This window comes from Mirounga leonina, unplaced genomic scaffold, assembly GCF_011800145.1.
Source record: "Mirounga leonina isolate KUSES-001 unplaced genomic scaffold, KU_Mleo_1.0 Mir_165, whole genome shotgun sequence".
NCBI lineage: Eukaryota > Metazoa > Chordata > Mammalia > Carnivora > Phocidae > Mirounga > Mirounga leonina.
In genome coordinates, this window is record NW_023270415.1 from 72,038,424 (window position 1) to 72,059,699 (window position 21,276).

Here is a 21,276-nt window from a genome sequence, read left to right on the forward strand (position 1 = left end):
TTGCTATCACCAAATTAAATTGAGTATAATGTAAACAACAAAATATAAGCATGAAAAGAAAGCAAGTGTTTGTTTCTATGAAAAATAAATTGAACACTTTGTAAATACTTAGTTTCCTTCTAAAACATTGCTCTCAAATTAGGTGTGGGCAAGACATTTACAAAAGATTAGAAACAAACACAATTCTAGGATGATTCTGTACTCAGATTGCTCTAAAAGTATTCTTAAATTATTTGTCCTCTTTTATGGCCAATCCATTTTGGCTGCCATTTATGCCAAATAGAGGATACAGAATTCCCATCAGTGGACCTGTACTCAAATCCAGCTGAAATAAGCTATTGTAGGCATGAATCGTTTTTTTTAGAGATTTTATTTATTTATCTGACAGAGAGAGACACAGCAAGAGAGGGAACACAAGCAGGGGGAGTGGGAGAGGGAGAAGCAGGCTTCCTGCAGAGCAGGGAGCCCGATGCGGGGCTCGATCCAAGGACCCCAGGACCATGACCTGAGCCGAAGGCAGACGCTTAACGACTGAACCACCCAGGCACCCCGCATGAATCGCTTTTTAAAAACACTTATTTTATTTTCCCCTGTTCTATATTCCTACCACTTTGAGATGTGCCTTCAACTATATCCAGGCAACAGAGCATGCCCTCCCTTCAGCATTTTGTAGCTGGGCTGTATTGGGTTTCCAATTCCAATTTCTTTAGTCAAAATTCCCTGGACAGGTTTCTGAGATAAAAGAGGCCCAGTTGGCTCTCTAGCTACTCCTCAGCTTCTTCAGGCTGGATCAAAGGTATTAAGGGCAAGGATGGTGATTGATTCTTCCCTTCCGAACTGCCTTTGGAAATGTTAATTGTATGCAAATGAGCACAGGGTGATGGCCTCTCTTTGAAGAGGGGGAGTATTTAGAATTAGTACTGCCCAGGGATGGCAATACGAGTAAGAACACAAACTGCAAGAAGAAAAACTATAGTTACTAGAATCAAAGTGTGTTCTGCTATGAAGTTCAGCATATGACCCAGGTGTTCCAATAGTTCAAGGACCAACTGTGACATCCAACTTTCACCCATATGCTTGATTTCCTCACAGCAACCTTGAGATAGAGGGATTATCATTTTTGATGGATGAAAGATCCAAAAATCAGAGAGTTTAACTGATGCACCCAGGGTCACCCAGATATGGAGATGGAACTAGCAATCGAATCCAAGTTTGTTCCACAGAGCTCACACTCTTTCCACTGTGCCAGAAAATGCAAATAATGTACTGGGAGGATCACAAAGAACAAGGCAGCCAGATGGAATTCGAGAGTTGGTGTTCCACCCACAGGGGGTAAACACAGACCCTTGAGTGAAGTCAGCTCTTCCAGGAGGGTCAAAGCTATTAACACGAGGTCTCTGTTCACCACTCAGCATCTTATCAGCGCTTGGAGGGAATCATGGTGCTAATCGAGACACCAGGCAAAGTGTAAAAAAAAAACATGCTAACTAAAAATCTCTGAATGCCAGTCATAGCTCATGACTGGGAAGAGCAGAGGGAGCTTCCTAGAGAGGACATCTGAGCATCAGCTTCCTAGAGGGGGTGTTGGTGAGATTTTCATAGATAGAGCCCTACCATTTGTAGAATTCTTTACAGTTGAAATAACACTTTTTCAGGCATTATGTTATTGTCTCTCAGAACACCACCATGGGATAGGGCAGGACTTATCATTTCTAATTGAGAGAGGAGAAAGCTCACACACAAAGTGGTTCAACAACTAACTCGGTCACATCATGGAAATGGGAGGAGCATTGAGAGCAGCCCCGTCCAGTGGAAATATCATGCGAGCCACATTTCAAAATCCCTAGTGTACACATTTTAAAAAGTAGAAAGAAACAGTTGAAACTCACACCAATAGTATATTCTATTTAATCAAACATAACCCAAATATTATTTTGGTGTATAATCAATATGTAACCAATGGTTAAAAAGTTATTAAGGCGACAGTTAACATTCCTTTTGTTTTATCGTTTTCAAACTCTGGTGTGTATTTTATTCTCACAGCACGTCTCAGTTTAGATGAAGGGTATTTTAGGTGCTCAATAGCCACATGTGGCTGGTGGTTACCATGTTGGGCAGGGCAGTTTTTCTGACTCCTTGTCCTTCCAGCTCTCCTAACCTACCTCATATGTACAGGGAGTGAGGGAGGGCAGCAGGGCATCTCACACAAAGGAAGCAACAGCAACTTGTAATTCAGGGTCCCAGCAGGACAAAACTGGTACTTCAGAAAGGGTAACAGAAGAGATGTTAACGAAGAGTTAAGGAACCCAACAATGAATGGTAAAACCTCCGAAGGCTTTAGAAAGAGTGAATCTACAAATACTCTTGGAACCTGGCAAATCCTGCAGCCAGAGGACAGGGGAGCCTGAGAGAAGCTGTGGCCCTTGGTAGAGAAATGTAGCCATTCTCATTTCACAGTGTGGCAAGGCTGATGAGGAGATAAAGCCATTGACCTCCTTGCCCTCCCATCTTCATTCTGTACTTCCCATTGGCCAAACCCAACCAGAAGCTAGATGGTATTGAGCTTGCTGGTGCATCCCAAAAGGTTAGCCTCCAGGGGCACTGAGAAGGCACAGAAGGGTAGAGGCTGGATCTGGAGGGTGGGCAGGGGACATCCAGCAAAAAGTCAAAGGCACAGAAGTGGGGGCATGTTTGCTGGTCTGGGTGGAGTACGGGAATGGAGTTAGTAAGTAAAACGATTGACAATTCAGGCTGCGCCAAGTAGTGGATGGACTATAATGTTGGGTGAATGAGATTGGGTTGTATTCTGTGGGTAGTAGCAATCCATAGGGAGTGTTACTCTAAAGTCTTCTATAATCAAATGGGAAAAAAGGGAATGCCTGGGTGGTTCAGTCAGTAAAGCATCTGCCTTTGACTCAGATCATTATCCCGGGGTCCTGGGATTGAGCCCTGAGTTGGGCTCCTTGGTCAGTGGGGAGACTGCTTCTCCCTCTGCCCCTCCCTCCTACTTGTGGATTCTCTCTCCTCTCTCAAATAAATAAAATCTTTTTAAAAAATGGGGGGGGGCAAGATGGTGGAGGAGTAGGAGACCTAAATTTGGTCTGGTCTCAGGAATTCGGCTGGATAGGGATCAAACCATTCAGAACACCTGCGAACTCAACAGGAGATCGAAGAAAAGAATAGCAACAACTCTCTGAACAGAAAAGCGACCACTTTCTGGATGGTAGGACATGCGGAGAAGTGAATCCGAGGCTATATTCGGGAAGATAAACGGCGGGGGAGGGGGCCTCTGTTGGCCGCTTCTGGCAAGTGATAGAGCCATGGAGCACAAAATCGGAACTTTTAGAAGTCTGTTCTGCTAAGGGACATCGCTCCAGTGGCTAAGCGGGGGGTGGAACCCTCACTGGGACAGTGTGGTCTTGGGACTCTCAGGGTCACAGAAAGACCGGGGGTGCCTGAGTGCGGCAGAGCTCCCAGGTATCAGAGAGGGGAAGGCGGCTGCAGAGACGGAGCCGAGGCACGGGCTCTAGCTTGGGGTTGCCATAAACCGTGATCCATGGCACAGTCGGGCCACTGCTCCTCCAGCAGGGACCCAACAAGCGGCAGATCCGGGGAGACTCCCCATCCTCCCCTGGGAGGAGCGGCATGGGGGCGCACCGCAGGGATCTGCTGGGTTTGGAGACTCCACACTGAGTCAGGTGCTGGAGATAGAAATGCTTGGTCACAGGCCGGGTGAGCAGGGAGTGTGGCCAGAGACCAGGGAGATGGGAGTGACCACCTGCTTTTCTCTGGGGGCGCACTGAGGAGTGGGGCCCTGAGTTCTCGGCTCCTCTGGGGCAGAGATTGGGAGGCCGCCGTCTTCACTCTCGTCCTCCAAAGCTATTCGGAAAGCTTGCAGGGAACAAAAGCTTCCGAGAGCAAACCCAGCAGATTACTTAGCCCAGACCGGCAAGAACGGGACAATTCTGCCTACAGCAAAGACATTTGGGAACCAGGGCAACAGGCCCCTCCCCCAGAAGATCAGCAGGAACAGCAAGCCAAGACCAAGTTTACCGATCAATGAGAACAGCAGAACTCCAGCGCTAGGGGAATACTGCACATAGAATTCATGGCTTTTTTTACCATGATTCTTTAGTCTTTCAAATTTAGTGTTTTTTTTAAATTTTTTTCTTTTTTTTTTAATTTTTCTTTTTCCCTTTTTCAATCAACATCTTATCAACCCCCTTTTTAAAAAATCTTTATTTTTCATTTTCAGAGTCATATTCTACCCCTTCATAGTAGTTAACCAGGTCTTTTTCAGGTCTTTTCTGATTTGTTTAGTGTATATTTTTCTGGGATCATTCTTACTCTGTTAGCATTTTGTTCTCTCATTCATCTATTCTCCCCTGGACAAAATGACAAGATGGGAAAAATCACCTCAAAAAAAAGAACAAGAGGCAGTACCGACTGCCAGGGACCTACTCAATATGGACATTAGTAAGATGTCGGAACTAGAGTTCAGAATGATGATTTTAAAGATATTAGCTGGGCTTGAAAAAATCATGGAAGATATTAGAGAAACCCTTTCTGGAGAAATAAAAGAACTAAAATCTAACCAAGTCGAAATCAAAAAGGCTATTAATGAGGTGCAATCCAAAATGGAGGCTCTAACTGCTAGAATAAATGAGGCAGAAGAGAGAATTAGTGATAGAGAAGACCAAATGATGGAAAATAAAGAAGCTGAGAAAAAGAGAGATAAACAACTACTGGATCACGAGGGCAGAATTCGAGAGATAAGTAATACCATAAGATGAAACAATATTAGAATAATTGGGATCCCAGAAGAAGAAGAAAGAGAGAGTGGGGCAGAAGGTATATAGGAGCAAATTACAGCAGAAAACTTCCCTAATTTGGGAAAGGAAATAGGCATCAAAATCCAGGAGGCACAGAGAAACCCCTCAAAATCAATAAAAATAGGTCAACACCCCGGCATCTAATAGTAAAACGTACGAGTCTCAGAGACAAAGAGAAAATCCTGAAAGCAGCTCAGGACAAGAGATCTGTAACCTACAATGGTAGAAACATTAGATTGACAACAGACCTATCCACAGAGACCTGGCAGGCATGATATATTCAGAGCACTAAACTGAGAAAAATATGCAGCCAAGAATACTATATCCAGCTAGGCTGTCATTAAAAATAGAAGGAGAGATAAAAGCTTCCAGGACAAACAAAAAAGAAGGGAATTTGCAAACACAAAACCAGCCCTACAAGAAATATTGAAAGGGGTCCCCTAAGCAAAGAGAGAGCCTAAAAGCAACATAGACCAGAAAGGAACACAGACAATATAGAGTAACAGTCACCTTACAGGCAATACAATGGCACTAAATTCATATCTTTCAATAGTTACCATGAATGTGAATGGGCTAAATGCCCCAATCAAAAGACACAGGCTATCAGATTGGATAAAAAAACAAGACTCATCGAAATGCTGTCTGAAAGAGACTCATTTTAGACCCAAAGACACCCCCAGATTGAAAGTGAGGGGGTGGAAAACCAATTACCATGCTAATGGACACCCAAAGGAAGCTGGGGTGGCAATCCTTATATCAGACAAATTAGATTTTAAACCAAAGACTGTAATAAGAGATGAGGAAGAACACTATGTCCTATTTAAAGGGTCTATCCAACAAGATTTAACACTTGTAAATATCTATGCCCCTAACATGAGAGCAGCCAATGATATAAGCCAAAGGAACACATTGACAACAATACAATAATAGTGGGGGACTTTAACACCCCCCTCACTGAAATGGACAGATCACCTAAGCAAAAGATTAACAAGGAAATAAAGACTTTAAATGACACACTGAACCAAATGGACTTCACAGATAGATTCAGAACATTCCATCACAAAGCAACAGAATACACATTCTTCTCTAGTGCCCATGGAACATTCTCCAGGACAGATCACATCCTAGGTCACAAATCAGGTCTCAACCGGTACCAAAAGATTGGGATCATTCCCTGCATATTTTCAGACCACAGTGCTTTGAAACCAGAACTCAATCACAAGAGGAAAGTTGGAAAGAACTCAAATACATGGAGGCTAAAGAGCGTCCTACTAAAGAATGAATGGGTCAACCAGGAAATTAAAGAAGAATTTAAAAAGTTCATGGAAACCAATGAAAATGAAAACACAATTGTTCAAAATCTTTGGGATGCAGCAAAGGCAGTCCTAAGAGGAAAGTATATAGCAATACAAGCCTTTCTCAAGAAACAAGAAAGGTCTCAAATACACAACCTAACCCTACACCTAAAGGAGCTGGAGAAAGAACAGCAAATAAAGCCTAAACCCAGCAGAAGAAGAGAAATAATAAAGATCAGAGCAGAAATCAATGAAATAGAAACCAAAAGAACAGTAGAACAAAACTAGGAGCTGGTTCTTTGAAAGAATTAATAAGATTGATAAATCCCTGGCCAGACTTAGCGAATAGAAAAGAGAAATGACCCAAATAAATAAAATCATGAATGAAAGAGGAGAGTTCATAACAAACACCAAAGAAATACAAACAATTATAAGAACATATTATGAGCAACTCTATGCCAGCAAATTAGATAATCTGAACGAAAGGGATGCATTCCTAGAGATGTATCAACTACCAAAACTGAACCAGGAAGAAATAGAAAACCTGAACAGACCTATAACCGCTAAGGAAATTGAAGCAGTCATCAAAAATCTCCCAAAAAACAAAAGCCCAGGGCGAGATGGTTTCCCAGGGGAATTCTACCAAACATTTAAAGAAGAGTTAATACCTACTCTTCTGAAACTGTTCCAAAAAATAGAAATGGAAGGAAAACTTCCAAACTTCTTTTATGAGGCCACCATTATCTTGATCCCCAAACCAGACAAAAGCCCCATCAAAAAGGAGAATTACAGACCAATATCCATGATGAACATGGATGCAAAACTTCTCACCAAAATACTAGCCAATAGGATCCAACAGTACATTAAAAGGATTATTCACCACGACCAAGTGGGAATGTTGAAAAAGAAAAGCAAAGCTGGCGGCATCACAATTCCGGACTTCAAGCTCTATTACAAAGCTGTCATCATCAAGACAGTATGGTACTGGCACAAAAACAGACACATAGATCAATGGAACAGAATAGAGAGCCCAGAAATGGACCCTCAACTCTATGGTCAACTAATCTTCAACAAAGCAGGAAAGAATATCCAATGGAAAAAAGATGGTCTCTTCAACAAATGGTGGTGGGAAAATTGGACAGCCACATGCAGACGAATGAAACTGGACCATTTCCTTCCACCATACACAAGAATGGACTCCAAATGGTTGAAAGACCTAAATGTGAGACAGGAGTCCATCAAAATCCTAAAGGAGAACACAGGCAGCAACCTCTTCGACCTCAGCCGCAGCAACTTCTTCCTAGAAACATCGCCAAAGGCAAGGGAAACAAGGGCAAAAATGAACTATTGGGACTTCATCAAGATAAAAAGCTATTGCAAAGCAAAGGAAACAGTCAACAAAACCAAAAGACAACCGACAGAATGGGAGAAGATATTTGCAAATGACATATCAGATAAAGGGCTAGTATCCAAAATTTATAAAGACCTTATCAAACTCAACACCCAAAGAACAAATGATCCAATCAAGAAATGGGCAGAAGACACGAACAGACATTTTTCCAAAGAAGACATCCAAACGGCCAACACACATATGAAAAAGTGCTCAACATCGCTCGGCATCAGGGAAATCCAAATCAAAACCTAAATGAGATACCACCTCACACTAGTCAGAATGGCTAAATTTAACACGTCAGGAAACGTTAGATGTTGGCGGGGATGCGGAGAAAGGGAAACCCTCCTACACTGTTGGTGGGAATGCAAGCTGGTGCAGCCACTCTGGAAAACAGTGTGGAGGTTCCTCAAAAAGTTGAAAATAGAGCTACCGTACAACCCAGCAATTGCCCTACTGGGCATTTACCCCAAAGATACAAATGTAGGGACCTGAAGGGCTACATGCAACCCAATGTTTATAGCAACAATGTCCACGATAGCCAACTATGGGAAGAGCTAGGATGTCCATCGACAGATGAATGGATAAAGAAGATGTGGTGTAGAAATATATAATGGAATATTATGCAGCCATCAAAAGGAATGAAATCTTGCCATTTGCAATGACATGGTTGGAACTGGAGGGTATTTTGCTGAGCGAAATAAGTCAATTAGAGAAAGACATGTATCATATGACCTCATTGATATGAGGAATTCTTAATCTCAGGAAACAATTGAGGGTTGCTGGAGTGGTGGGGGTTGGGAGGGTTCGGGTGGCTGGGTGAAAGACACTGGGGCGGGTATGTGCTATGGTGAGTGCTGTGAATTGTGTAAGACTGTTGAATCACAGACCTGTACCTCTGAAACAAATAATACATTATATGTTAAAAAAAAAAAAAGAAGATAGCAGGAAGGGAAAAATGAAGGGGGGGGGAAACCGGAAGGGGAGACGAACTATGAGAGACTATGGACTCTGAGAAACAAACTGAAGGTTCTAGAGGGAAGTGGGGTGGGGGGATGGGTTAGCCTGATGATGGGTATTAAAGAGGACACGTACTGCATGGAGCACTGGGTGTTATACGAAAACAATGAATCATGGAACACTACATCAAAAACTAATGATGTAATGTATGGTGATTAACATAACATAATAAAAAAAATAAATATCTTTGTCTTTCTCGAAAAAGAAATAAACATAAAAATAAAAAATGGGGACACTAAGATGATGATCCTGACAGATGTTACACTGGGGTAGGGCTCTGAGACGTGAATTAGGCACATGCCTCACCTCTCAGAAGAACCAGCTGAGAAATAGACACCAGAAGTATACAGGAATCATAATAGACACTGGTCTTGCTGGCAAAGGGATGGGGACTGTGGCTGCAAAGTGAGTGAACATGGGGTTCTATGCCTTCTTTCTGTACTGGCTACAGATCTCCAGCCAAAGAGAGGGCAGCTGGGCCACTGTGGGGCTCACTGCCTCAGGGGGCTAACTGTGGGGAGGAAAGTAGCCTGCAGGAATGGGCTTCCTGCTGGAGGAGAGGATCCTCATTGTCACGCCACAAAGAGACCTGGAAAATAAACACATTACACAGGAATACTCCTCTCTGTAAGATGGACAGGGACAAGAATAGATGGAGAGAAAACTGTGGGTCATGCTTCATTCATTTCCATGAGGTGTCATATGGTTGCAGTGTGTCTGATTTCATAGATCATAAAGAAAATGCAAAGACAACTTCTTTCGCAAGAGGAATCTCAGGGTGGAGTGACTACAGGTGGCTAGACCAGTTCATACTAGTTAGAAACTGGTTAGCACCCATTAGAAATCTAACCAGTGTGGGAGGGCTTAAACAAGATTAGAAAAAGAAATTCAGGGACAGTTAGTACATATATGGCGGAGACAGCATCAACAGGAATTGGTGCCATAATTGATTCAGATGGATCAGGTCAAAAAAATGTGTCATATCAGAACAAAGGACATTTTGGGGGTGGTGAGAGGATCCTGAACAGGTGGAGCCAGTGATACCACAGGGACATGCAGATGAAGCTGCCCAGCAGGATACTGATGATGGGCATGGGGAACTCAGAAAAGAACATGGTGTTAGAGATATTGACGTGGAACAATCCAGAAGTGATGGCTGAAGTCACAATAAATCACCACAAGAGAGACAAGAGACAAAAACGGTGATTCAATGGCTATTTAAATTTATTAAAATTTAAGACTCAATTGCTCAGTCATACTAACCACATTGCACATGCTACACTCTGGTCCTAGGTGGCTGGTGGTTTCTGGATGATACAGCTCTAAAATTTTCCCATCATCACAGGAACTGGACAACAGAGTTGCAGAGCATTATATATTGGGGTAAGATGGTGACTGGAATAACATTTCACTTTTTATCCCCAAAATACCTGAGGGAAATGAAAGTGAAACCATGAGAAGAAATGAAATGACGCTACGACAAAAACAGCATGGAGATGGAGAAACTTGCAAGAGTCAGATAATCAAGAAGATGCCTTGAAGTGAGATTTACTTTTTTAAATTTGAGGCACAGCTCTGCCAAGGCTGAAGTCATTTATGTGAGGGAATAACAGAAGGAGAAGCTGGACCGGAAGATCAGGAAGATCAGGAAGATGGAGTTGTTAACTGCCAAAGAGAGGTTGGACTCCTGGTTTTGGAGGACAAAGACCTTGGACACCATAGCACAAGAGGAGAGGATTTCCCAGATCTATTTATTCACAAGTAGTTTTGCATGAAAGATTACTGGGAAAACACAATGACAGCACTCATGATTATGGTCATTGTCTCTGCTTTTCTTCCCAGCTTGGGCTTCTCCCCTTCTGGATCCAGAGCGATTGTGAGGCACACAAATTAAACATATATCCAATCTCCAATGAGTTTACAGTGTAGAAGGAAAAATAAAGCAAGAGCACAGCAGAATGGAGAAGGAGATTAACACCATAAAGAAACACACACACACACACACACACACAAAACACTCATGGAGGTCACAGTTGGGGAGAAAAGAGAGGCTCTTTGTGGAAGAGGTGACATTTGAGCCGAGTGTTTCCTGATGAAAGGAGTGTTGGACCAGGAAGGGAGAAGAGCAGAAGCAAAGGCATGAGTGTAAAAAGATAATAAGAATGTTTAGGAGAACAAGAATATTCCAGTATACACTAGAGAACAGTTAATATGAAATCATTAATAAAAGATAAGGATGAGCATGGCGGATGGTACATGGGTAGTCTTAAATGCAAGAGATGGAAAACAGTAGAAAAATGGCTTGATGATAGGAGACTCAAGAGGTTTTTTGGAATATAATGGGAAGACAGCAAGTTGGAGCAGAAAATCCAAATATTTCGAGATTCTGGCATTTTCAGGTCAACCTTAAATGAATGAAAGAATGAATGAATGAATGACAAGGTGCTGCCTTACTTAGTTATCTGTAACTTTAAAAACAATTCTGTAGGGCACAAATATGAGTGAAACTAACTCAGAACTCCATAGGAAACCTAACTTTCTCACCCAAACTATTGTCCTAACCACTAGTTTACACCAATGTTGTCTAACAAAGATGTTTAAGTTAAACAGAATTGCTTTAAAACAGCTAAAACATCTGCTGCATTTAATAATAATCTTCCTGCTGCTGCAACATATGGCATCATCAGAAACTTTATTCCAGTGCCCCCGGAGCTTCTGAGACACCTCGAAATGCCATGATTACCATAAGCAGGTTTTGGTAATTCTCAAACTAAAAGAAAAACATTTTAATATTTAAAATAAACATGGGCCATTGGATCATTTGGGAGGAGAAGTGGGATTACAGTAACTACAATAATTAGAATTCAGCTCCCCAAAGATAGATGTTCTAAGATTCATCTTCTAGATGGAAAATTCCCCTAACAGGTCTGTGTAAGACATGTGTTCAGGCTGTCCCTGTCGATCCTGAACTGGATAAGCGTCCTCCCCCCACCGTTATTCATGGGGGTCACAAGGAGCACAAGTCCCTTTCCTTTTACATAGGAGAATTATTACAACACAGGTAGGTAGAAGTAAGGCCAGGAGCCAAAGTTTGAATTCAATATAACTGAGTTAAATAGACATTAATCAGAAGATCTTATACTCCAGCCATTGTGCTGGGTAAATGCCAGGAGAATCAGATGAATTGAAAAGAGCAGGTGCCTCTAAGTAGTCTGTACTGGCCGTGGAGGATAGAGAGACACTCAGGCTAGCAAATGTCATAAAGTGTGACAGGCTCTATAACAGAGTTAACTTTAAGGCATGCTGGAAGCAGGAGCAAAGCATTTCCACACAACTTGGAAAGATGAAAATCAAGCCTCATGGAGGAAGGGATGATGGTGGAGAATTTTCAGGGTGAAGACATTAGGAGGGAGGTGGGCTTTCCAGGCCGAGAGAACCACAGAGCACAGGGCCATCGAACAGTTCAGGGAGCTGATGGTCCTATGGTATTGCAAGAATGGAGAGGGAGTGGAGAAGAATCTGGGGAGAGACAATGGAGGCTAGAAGGTGGAGGGGTGTTGGGCCCCATGTGGGGGTTTGGATTTTATCTGGGAGGGAACGTGGCCACTGAAGGGTTTTCTTGCAGGCAAGAGTGACATCAATGTCATTATCATCACAGCATCCTCTTTCATATAGCTTAAGTATATACTCTGCCTCCATTAAGTTCATCCTTAACCCTCACCACAACCCTTGGAGGAAGGCAGAATCATCATGCTCATCTTAAACCGACAAAGTCAAGGTCTCCCGAGGGAATAGTTTACCTACATTTCCACAGCCAGGAAGCAAAGAAAACAGGATTGGAATCCATATCTTCCAGACATTGAAGGTTTAGCTCTTAAACCCTATCCTGTACTGACTCTGAACCAGACCAGGGTTTTGGAAAGAATAGATTGGAAGAAGAGAAGCTGGAGACCGAGAGACCAGCTAGATGTTTAGTATGTGCTGTGCTGGTTACAACTGGGGATAAAATTATTTTAAAAAAAGGCAATGTCCTTGCCTCCCCCAAAGAAAGAGCCAATATGTGCTCAACCTCTTGATGCCAATCTAAATGAAACATGTCAAAATTTGGATCCATTCAGTAGTTTCTCCCTGGCATTGTGCGAGTGGCCATGGGAAGGAAAGATGTTGAGAGCCACCTTGAACAAGCTAAAAACCTAGTTTGAAAGCACCTGATTTCTGTGCATTGATTTTGTATCAGTTGCTTTCTTATACACTAACAATACAACTGTAGAAAGAGAAATTAGAGAAAGGATTCCATTTACAATAGCACAAAAAACCATAAGATACCTCGGAATAAACCTAATCAAAGAAGAAAAGGATCTATACTCTAGGAACTACAGAACACTCACGAAAGAAATTGAAGAAGACACAAAAAGATGGAAAAATATTCCATGCTCATGGATCGGAAGAATAAACATTGTTAAAATGTCTATGCTACCCAGAGCAATCTATACCTTCAATCTATACCATCCCGATCAAAATTCCAATGACGTTTTTCAAAGTGCTGGAACAAACAATCCTAAAATTTGTATGGAATCAGAAAAGACCCCGAATCACCAAGAAACTGTTGAAAAAGAAAAACAAAGGTGGGGGTAACACGTTGTCCGATTTCAAGCTATATTACAAAGCTGTGATCACCAAGACTGCATGGTAGTGGCACAAAAACAGACATATAGACCAACGGAACAGAATAGAGAACCCAGATATGGACCCTCAACTCTATGGTCAAATAATCTTTGACAAAGCAGGAAAAAACATGCAATGGAAAAAAGACAGTCTCTTCAATAAATGGTGCTGGGAAAATTGGACAGCCACATGCAGAAGAATGAAACTCAACCATTCTCTAACACCATACACAAAGAAAAACTCAAAATGGATGAAAAACCTTAATGTGAGACAGGAATCCATCAAAATCCTAGAGGAGAACATAGGCAGTAACCTCTTTGACATCGGCCACAGCAACTTCTTTCAAGATACGTCTCCAAAGGCTAGTGAAACAAAAGCAAAAATGAACTTTGGGACTTCATCAAGATAAAAAGCTTCTGCACAGCAATGGAAACAGTCAACAAAACAAAGAGGCAACCTACAGAATAGAAGATATTTACAGACACTACAGATAAAGGGCTGGTATTCAAGATCTATAAAGATCTTCTCAAACTCAACACCCACAAAACAAATAATCAAGTCAAAAAATGGGCAGAAGACATGAACAGACACTTCTCTGAAGAAGACACACAAATGGCTAACAGACACATGAAAAAATGTTCATCATCATTAGCCATCAGGGAAATTCAAATCAAAAGCACATTGAGATACCACCTTACACCAGTTAGAATGGCAAAAATGGACAGGGAAAGAAACAACAAATGTTGGAGAGGTTGTGGAGAAAGGGGAACCCTCTTACACTGTTGGTGGGAATGCAAGTTGGTACAGCCACTTTGGAAAACAGTATGGAGATGCCTCAAAAAATTAAAAGTAGAGCTACCCTATGACTCAGCAATTGCACTACTGGATAGTTGCTCCAAAGACACAGATGTAGTGAAAAGAAGGGCCGTATGCACCCAATGTTCATAGCAACAATATCCACAATAGCCAAACTGTAGAAAGAGGCAAGATGCCCTTCAACAGATGAATGGATAAAGAAGATGTGGTCCATATATACAATGGAATATTACTCAACCATCAGAAAGGATGAATACCCAACTTTTACATCAACATGGATGGGACTGGAGATTATGCTAAGTGAAATAAGTCAAGCAGAGAAAGTCAGTTATCATATGGTTTCACTTATTTGTGGAACATAAGGAATAGCATGGAGGACATTAGGAGAAGGAAGGGAAAAATGAAGGGTGGGAAATCGGAAGGAGAGATGAACCATGAGAGACTACGGACTCTGAGAAACAAACTGAGGGTTTTAGAGGGGAGGGAGTTGGGGGGATGGGTGAGCCCAGTGATGGGTATTAAGGAGGGCACATACTGCATGGAGCACTCGCTGTTATACGAAAACAATGAATCATGGATCACTACATCAAAAACTAACCAATGTATTGTATGGTGACTAACATAACATAATAAAATAAAATTTTAAAAAAATAATAAAATGCAAAAAAACCAAAACCTTGTTTGAAGAGACCTACCTGCTTGCTCTCAACGATAGACCCACACACGCAACCTCAGGTTATCCCAGGAAAAAGCCTCTTTCCCCGGACCTCAAGCATATCATCATACTATGGGACCTGCCAAGCAAGAGGGCTCATGTGCCACTTAGCCTCTAGCTACTGCTTGGCAATTTTCTTTGGAAAAATGATTGGTAACCACTATTAAATATTGACAATCTCAGTCATTTTATAATCATCTATTCCATGCTGGTTTTCAGGAACTGCTGGTGGGCTATATAGAGGAATGAGCCATGGGTCACTCTTAAGGGGTCAGTTACCTTAACAGGGTAACAGGCATGCAGTGATCGAGGTCCAGTGTTCCATGGTGGAACAGAGGTTGGCAATAGATTTTCTTCATTTTGGTATGCCCATCAGGGAGCTATGTCAATGCATAGTTAACAATAAATATATACTGAATGGAAAGTGAGCATAGTGGTATGCCACTGAAGAAAGTACATAACTTTGCTAGGGTGTCGAGAACACCTACATGGTGGGGTTACAAAGACAAGTCAGTCTCAGTCTGCACTCTGGAGTAGGCCTGGAGGATGAATAGAACTTTATTATTGGAAGAGAGGGAAGAAAGAATTAGCAAAGATACTGATGATATGATACATATGATGTGATGAAGGACAGCAACATGGGAAAGTAGGTGTTCCTACATTCCAGCTGTCACTTGTTCTCCTCCCTGTATAGTATTCTTTCCTTCTTTCGTCCATCAGCTTAAAAAAATAAAGCTTATAAAGGACGGAGGAAGGTCCTTCTACCACGTGGGATGACTACATCACAGTGACTCCGACACTCAACTTGAAGGACAGGAAAAGAAGAAAAGTTTTATGGGTATGATAAAGCAATCATTTGTAGGACCTCCAATATTTCATAAACATGAAACAAAAGCCTGAGCTTCCCAGACATCTCACCCACAATTGCCGTTCTCGTTGCAATAGGGCATCGAGAACAGTCAAATAAATTATTAATGCAGCAGTATTCTCTGAATTGGCAGGCATCCTATGGAAAGAGTGACGTCCCAGTCTGGCAACTGCTCTGTTTTTCAGAGGAACACAACATTTTATCCTGGCAGATACTCGTGTTGATTGCACAAGGTGATTTCAAGTTATTTTTCTCAATTATTTTATAGGGCTATTCAGGACAATTATAATAAATCTATTATGAGGTTGCATAAGTATTCTAGACATTAATTTCAAAATTTCCAAGCTCTGATTCCTGTGAAGTCCACATAGGGTCTGGAAATTCAGTAGTTTCCTCTGTGCCCCTGGCAATGACATATGGCAGTGGGAGTTGAGTTTTGGCCCATCCATGATCACACATACCTGGCTTCACTCACTTCAAAGATCCATGTTTTACTGACAATTTGATCAAATTAAGATGAAGACAATGTGGCACTTTTTCGTAATTTCTCAAACTATTGTTGTATAAAGCTTAATATAACAAGTGGGTATCTATAGATGTAACATTTTTAAGAGAGCCTTGGATGATAAAACTAATATATCTGTTGAGCATAGAATTCCCAAGAGCATAATATTTAGGAGATAATATGTTGATTCCATAACCAATTTTTCCATATATTCCTGTTACTCCTCTTTGAAAACTGCATTCAGAGGCAAAGATAGGCATGAATTTTGAATATCACATGAATAATTTTCATGGGGCAAATCTTTATTTTTTGAAAGCTGATTTCATTTTGGGGAAACATATAATTTAAGGCCAAAGCTATTTTTTAAATCCTTTTAACAGCTACCCAATCAGGATGTCCAAGAATCTTCATTTCAATCTCTTCAAACTGAAGACACATGGTCTCTGACCCAACCCAACCCTGTTTTCCCTACTGCATCCCTTTCCTAGGATTGGTATCACGTTCCACAAAATTTGTTGTGTTCTGTAATCTCTTCTGAAAATCAGGATGAGGTATTAGGAACTACACATGTACAAGATTCTTCCATAAGCTTACTACAATTTGGTATGTAATGAAAATATTTATTTCAAATAAGAGTTCACAGTTTCAAAAAAAGAGGGTCAAAAATGAGAATGTTAATGGTTTTTAGGAACCATGGCCTTGTTCACAAACACAGATGTCAAAGTGTCAGAAAAGCACTTGGTGACAAATTTTATTTCTTGTAGACAACATTTAATTGAAAGCGGGAAACAAGACCAACCTGCTTTGAGCTATAAGTTTAACATAACTATTTTAGACTCTGGAATCCATGACACAAACCTGAAGAAAACACTTGAAGTCAGGATGTGTTTGGGGAGGAAAAAAGCTCCATGTAACTCAGACACTAGGCCTTTTCAATTGGTACCTGTCTTTGGTTTTCCGTCTCCAGGCGTAGCCTGGCCTCCACACACCTCCGCGTCTCCAGGAAGGCTTGGCGCTGGGCCCGGTCTGACAGGTAGCTGATGAAGATTCCAGCTGTGTTCATACACATGAATAACACTGCCTGGGCCACAACCTAAAACACATTTGCAAACATAGGCTGGTCAGATGATTAAAACAAGAGCTGTTTGGAGACAAAGAGGAAAACATAAAGAAAGATTTCCAAGGTAAATCTTAAGGTAGTAATCCAAACATTTAGCATCAGCCTAATAGAACCATTCAGGTCATGGGTGAAATGTCATCCCCCCATTGACCTTTTCATCCAATTTAAAGCTTCTCATACTGCAAGTGTGATTTGAACGTGAATTGAAAACTTGAGGTTAGATAGGAGCACTTCTCTCTTTCTCACTCTGCCTTACTTCTCCGCCTTCACTAGCTGAAGTTTTTAGCCTTCTAGATGGTTGGAGGAGCAGGTCAGAAGAAGGGAAAGGGACTAATAAGAAATAGCTAATAGTACTACTATTATATCTAGTAGCTCTTACAACTTTTTTTTGATGATATAAAGGTAAATATACTAGCAATGAATGCAAAAAAAATCTTAGCAGAGAAATAGAAACCATGCACACAAAATGAAAATTCTAGAAGTGGAAAACACAACACTGAAAATTAAAACAGTCACTGGAGGATAGTAATAGCATAATGTAGGTGACAGAAGAAAAAAACCAATAAACTTGAAGATAAATCAATAAGCCAAGAATAACCTTCAAAGCAGTCAGAGAGAATGTTACAGACAGGGGACATGCTCTCTAGTTATGATAATGATTTTCAGGGTAAATAAAAAAGAAAGACATTACTAAAATACACTGAAATGAGGGGCACCTGGGTGGCTCGGTTGGTTGAGCATCTGACTCTTGGCTTCGGCTCAGATCATGATCTCAGGGTTGTGAAATGGAGTACTGACTGCATAGACTCACAGTGTGGAGTCTGCTTGAGGTTCTCTCTTTCCCTCTCCCTCTGCCCCTCCCTCTGCTCATACTCTCTAAATAAATAATAAATAAAATCTTTAAAAAATAATAAAATACACTGAAAAGTTTGAAAGTCAAACAAAATAAAGCTGGTTTTGCTGTGTAAATACTATATGAAAGAGAACTGAAGGAAAAAAACATTACTAGTGATAAATAAGGTCACTATATAATGTTAAGAGCTTTAATTCACCAGAAAGATCTAAAAATTACGAACTTGAGCACATTTAGCAACATAGCTCAGAATACACAATGCCAAGTGTGACATAAGTCTATGGCATTATTTACGAATCTGTCATCACAGTGATCTATTTTTTACACAATGTTCAGCAGTTAACAGATCAAACAGATTAAAAAAATCAGCAAAGGCAGAGACAACTTAAATACCTCATACAACTAACAAACTTGAAATGGAATACAGTATGCAACAACTAGATGGTACAAATTCTTTTTAGGCACTTACTGAATATTTATAAATAGGATTTTATGATAAAACCTGAAGGTAGCCTCAGCAAATTTCAAAGAACTAGTAGCACATAACTATAGTCAATTACTACAATAAAATCAATTTACAAAGACAACATCATGTGTTTGGAAATTAAAAATATTTCTAAATAACTCATGGATCTAAGAATATATTATAATGGAAAATATGTATAGTTAAAGAATAATATGAAAATACTACTGAACAAAATTTAGTAGTCCTCACAGAGGAATGTATATTAATAAATGCTTTATTTTTTATTTATTTATTTATTTTTAAGATTTTATTTATTTATTTGATAGAGACAGAGATAGCGAGAGCAGGAACACAAGCAGCGGGAGTGGGAGAGGGAGAAGCAGGCTTCCCCTCGAGGAGGGAGCCCGATGTGGGACTCGATCCCAGGACCCTGGGATCATGACCTGAGCCGAAGGCAGATGCTTAACGACTGAGCCACCCAGGCGCCCAATAAATGCTTTTTAAAAAAAAAAAGCTGAAAATCAATGTGCTAGCCATTCAACTTAAGGATTTAGCAAAAAACAAAAAGCAGAATAAATCCAAAGTATGTAGAAGGAAAAAAATAATAAAACAGGAGCAAAAATAAATAAAAAACAAAGATACAATAAGACAAATATATAAATGAAGTCAAAAAGTTCGTTTTCTGAAAAGACAAAGAAAGGATAACAATTCTTATAAGCTTAATTTAAAAGAAAGAGATACAGAAAAGGTCCAAATAAGCAATATTAAGAATAGGAAATGGGACAAAGATATTGCAGAAATTAATAGGTAACAAGAATATGTTATGAAGTTTAATGCTACAAAAAATCTGACATGGAATTGGTGTATTTCTCAAAATACATCTTTACCAGAACTGACTCAAGGAAATGGAGAAAAAGTCAATAAAAGGAACCATAATTAAAAATCTTTTCACAAGGAATATGTACAGAAACAAAACCAAAAATACCTAAAGCAAACATCCTGCTCAATGGAAAAAGGTTCAAGAGCATTTGTTTAAAGACCAGGGTAGCAGTTACCATCAAATGTATTCAACACCATTCTCGAATTCTAGCCATCTCAATAGGACAAACACAGAAACAAAATAAAAGTGATAAAGTTTGAAAAGGAAGAAATATACTTTCATTATTTTCAGATGATTATCCATGTGGAATATCCAAAAATATCTACAGAAAAATGACTAAAATTAATAATAATTTAGCAAAGATGCTGGATACAAAATCAAAATAAAATGTCAATTGCATTTCTATGCACCCATAACAAACAGAAAGAAATGAATTTAGTGGAGAAAATAATGGGATTTAATGTAAAATAATCAAATAAGACTTACATAGATGGAGGGTTATATACCATGTTATGGATAGGAAAGAATTGCTACAGTAAAGTTCTCAAATCTCAGTAGGTATTTTTACCTCCAGTGGAATTCAAGATGATTCTAAAATTTATATGGAAGGGCAAAGGGTCAAAAATACAAAAGATATTCTTAAAGAAGAACAAAATAGAAAGAGTTGTGATACCAGATATTGAGACTTATTATAATGTTTTAGCAATTAAAACATCATGGTATTGATATAGGTATCCAAAAATTGACCAGTGGATGTCAACAGAGAACCCAGAAACACAAAGGCACAAAGTTTGGGCACCACAGGTCTAAGGAGAAAACAGGGATTTTCAACAAAGGGTATCAGGACAGTTTGTTATCCATTTAGAAAATAGAGTAAAAGTAAACCCTTGCCTAATACCACCCATGGAAACACACTGCAGGTGGATTAAAGTCTTCACTATGAAAGGCAAAAATATTAAATTTTAGAAGACAATCTAGGAGAATATTTTTATCACCTTGATAGATTTTTACAATAAACCACAGGAGCACCTGGGTGGCTCAGTCATTTAAGCATCTGCCTTTGGCTCAGGTCATGATCTCGGGGTCCTGGGATAGAACTCCCTGCTCAGTGGGAAGTCTGGTTCTCCCTCTCACTCTGCCCCTCCTCCCCCACTCATGCACTCTTTCTCTCTTGCTCTCTCCTTCTCTCTCTCTCAAATAACTAAAAATCTTTAAAAGATAAAAAAAATAAAGCACACAGAATACAAACTAGAAAGAACAGAGGAGTATATTTGATTAAAGAATTTCTATACATTCAAAGACACCACAAATAAAATTGAAAGAAAAAAACTACACATAAACTAAGAAAAGATATTTGTGATACTTATAACCAGCCAAGAAGTAATTTTAGCTTACAAGAACTTGTACAAATGTATAAGAAAACATAAACAATCCAATAGAAAACAAGGGCAAAAGATAAACAGATATTTCAAAGACAAGAAAAGACAAATATGAAACTGAGTGCAACAATCTAGGAACTGTAAGTTAAAGTCCACACCCATTCCACACTTACTAGGTTGGCTCTAAAAAGAAAATATATAGTGGAGCATCATCAAATTGTCAAGGATGCCAGTGGGAATCTGAAATGATGCAACTACTTTGACTTTACACATTACTATTTAATTTGCGCCACCCCAGAATTTCACCTTTTCACTCCACAGCCACCTTTGCATGTGTGGCCAGGAGACGTATCCAGGAATGTCTGGAATAGCATTCTTCATAAGGGCCTGAAACTGGAAATACTCTGAATGTCCACCAATAGTGGAATAGATACATATTCTTTTTTTTTTTTTAAGATTTTATTTATTTATT

The 21,276-nt window shown here is 40.0% G+C and overlaps 1 protein-coding gene across 1 annotated transcript in view; it reads right to left on the minus strand.

The window, feature by feature from the left end:
* Window positions 1-21,276, minus strand: part of ADCY8 (adenylate cyclase 8) — a 226,090-nt gene that overhangs the window by 162,317 nt on the left and 42,497 nt on the right. The window contains exon 2 of the mRNA XM_035011958.1: window positions 17,050-17,199. Coding sequence (XP_034867849.1) covers window positions 17,050-17,199 — 150 coding nt within the window. The remainder of the gene's footprint in view (window positions 1-17,049; window positions 17,200-21,276) is intronic.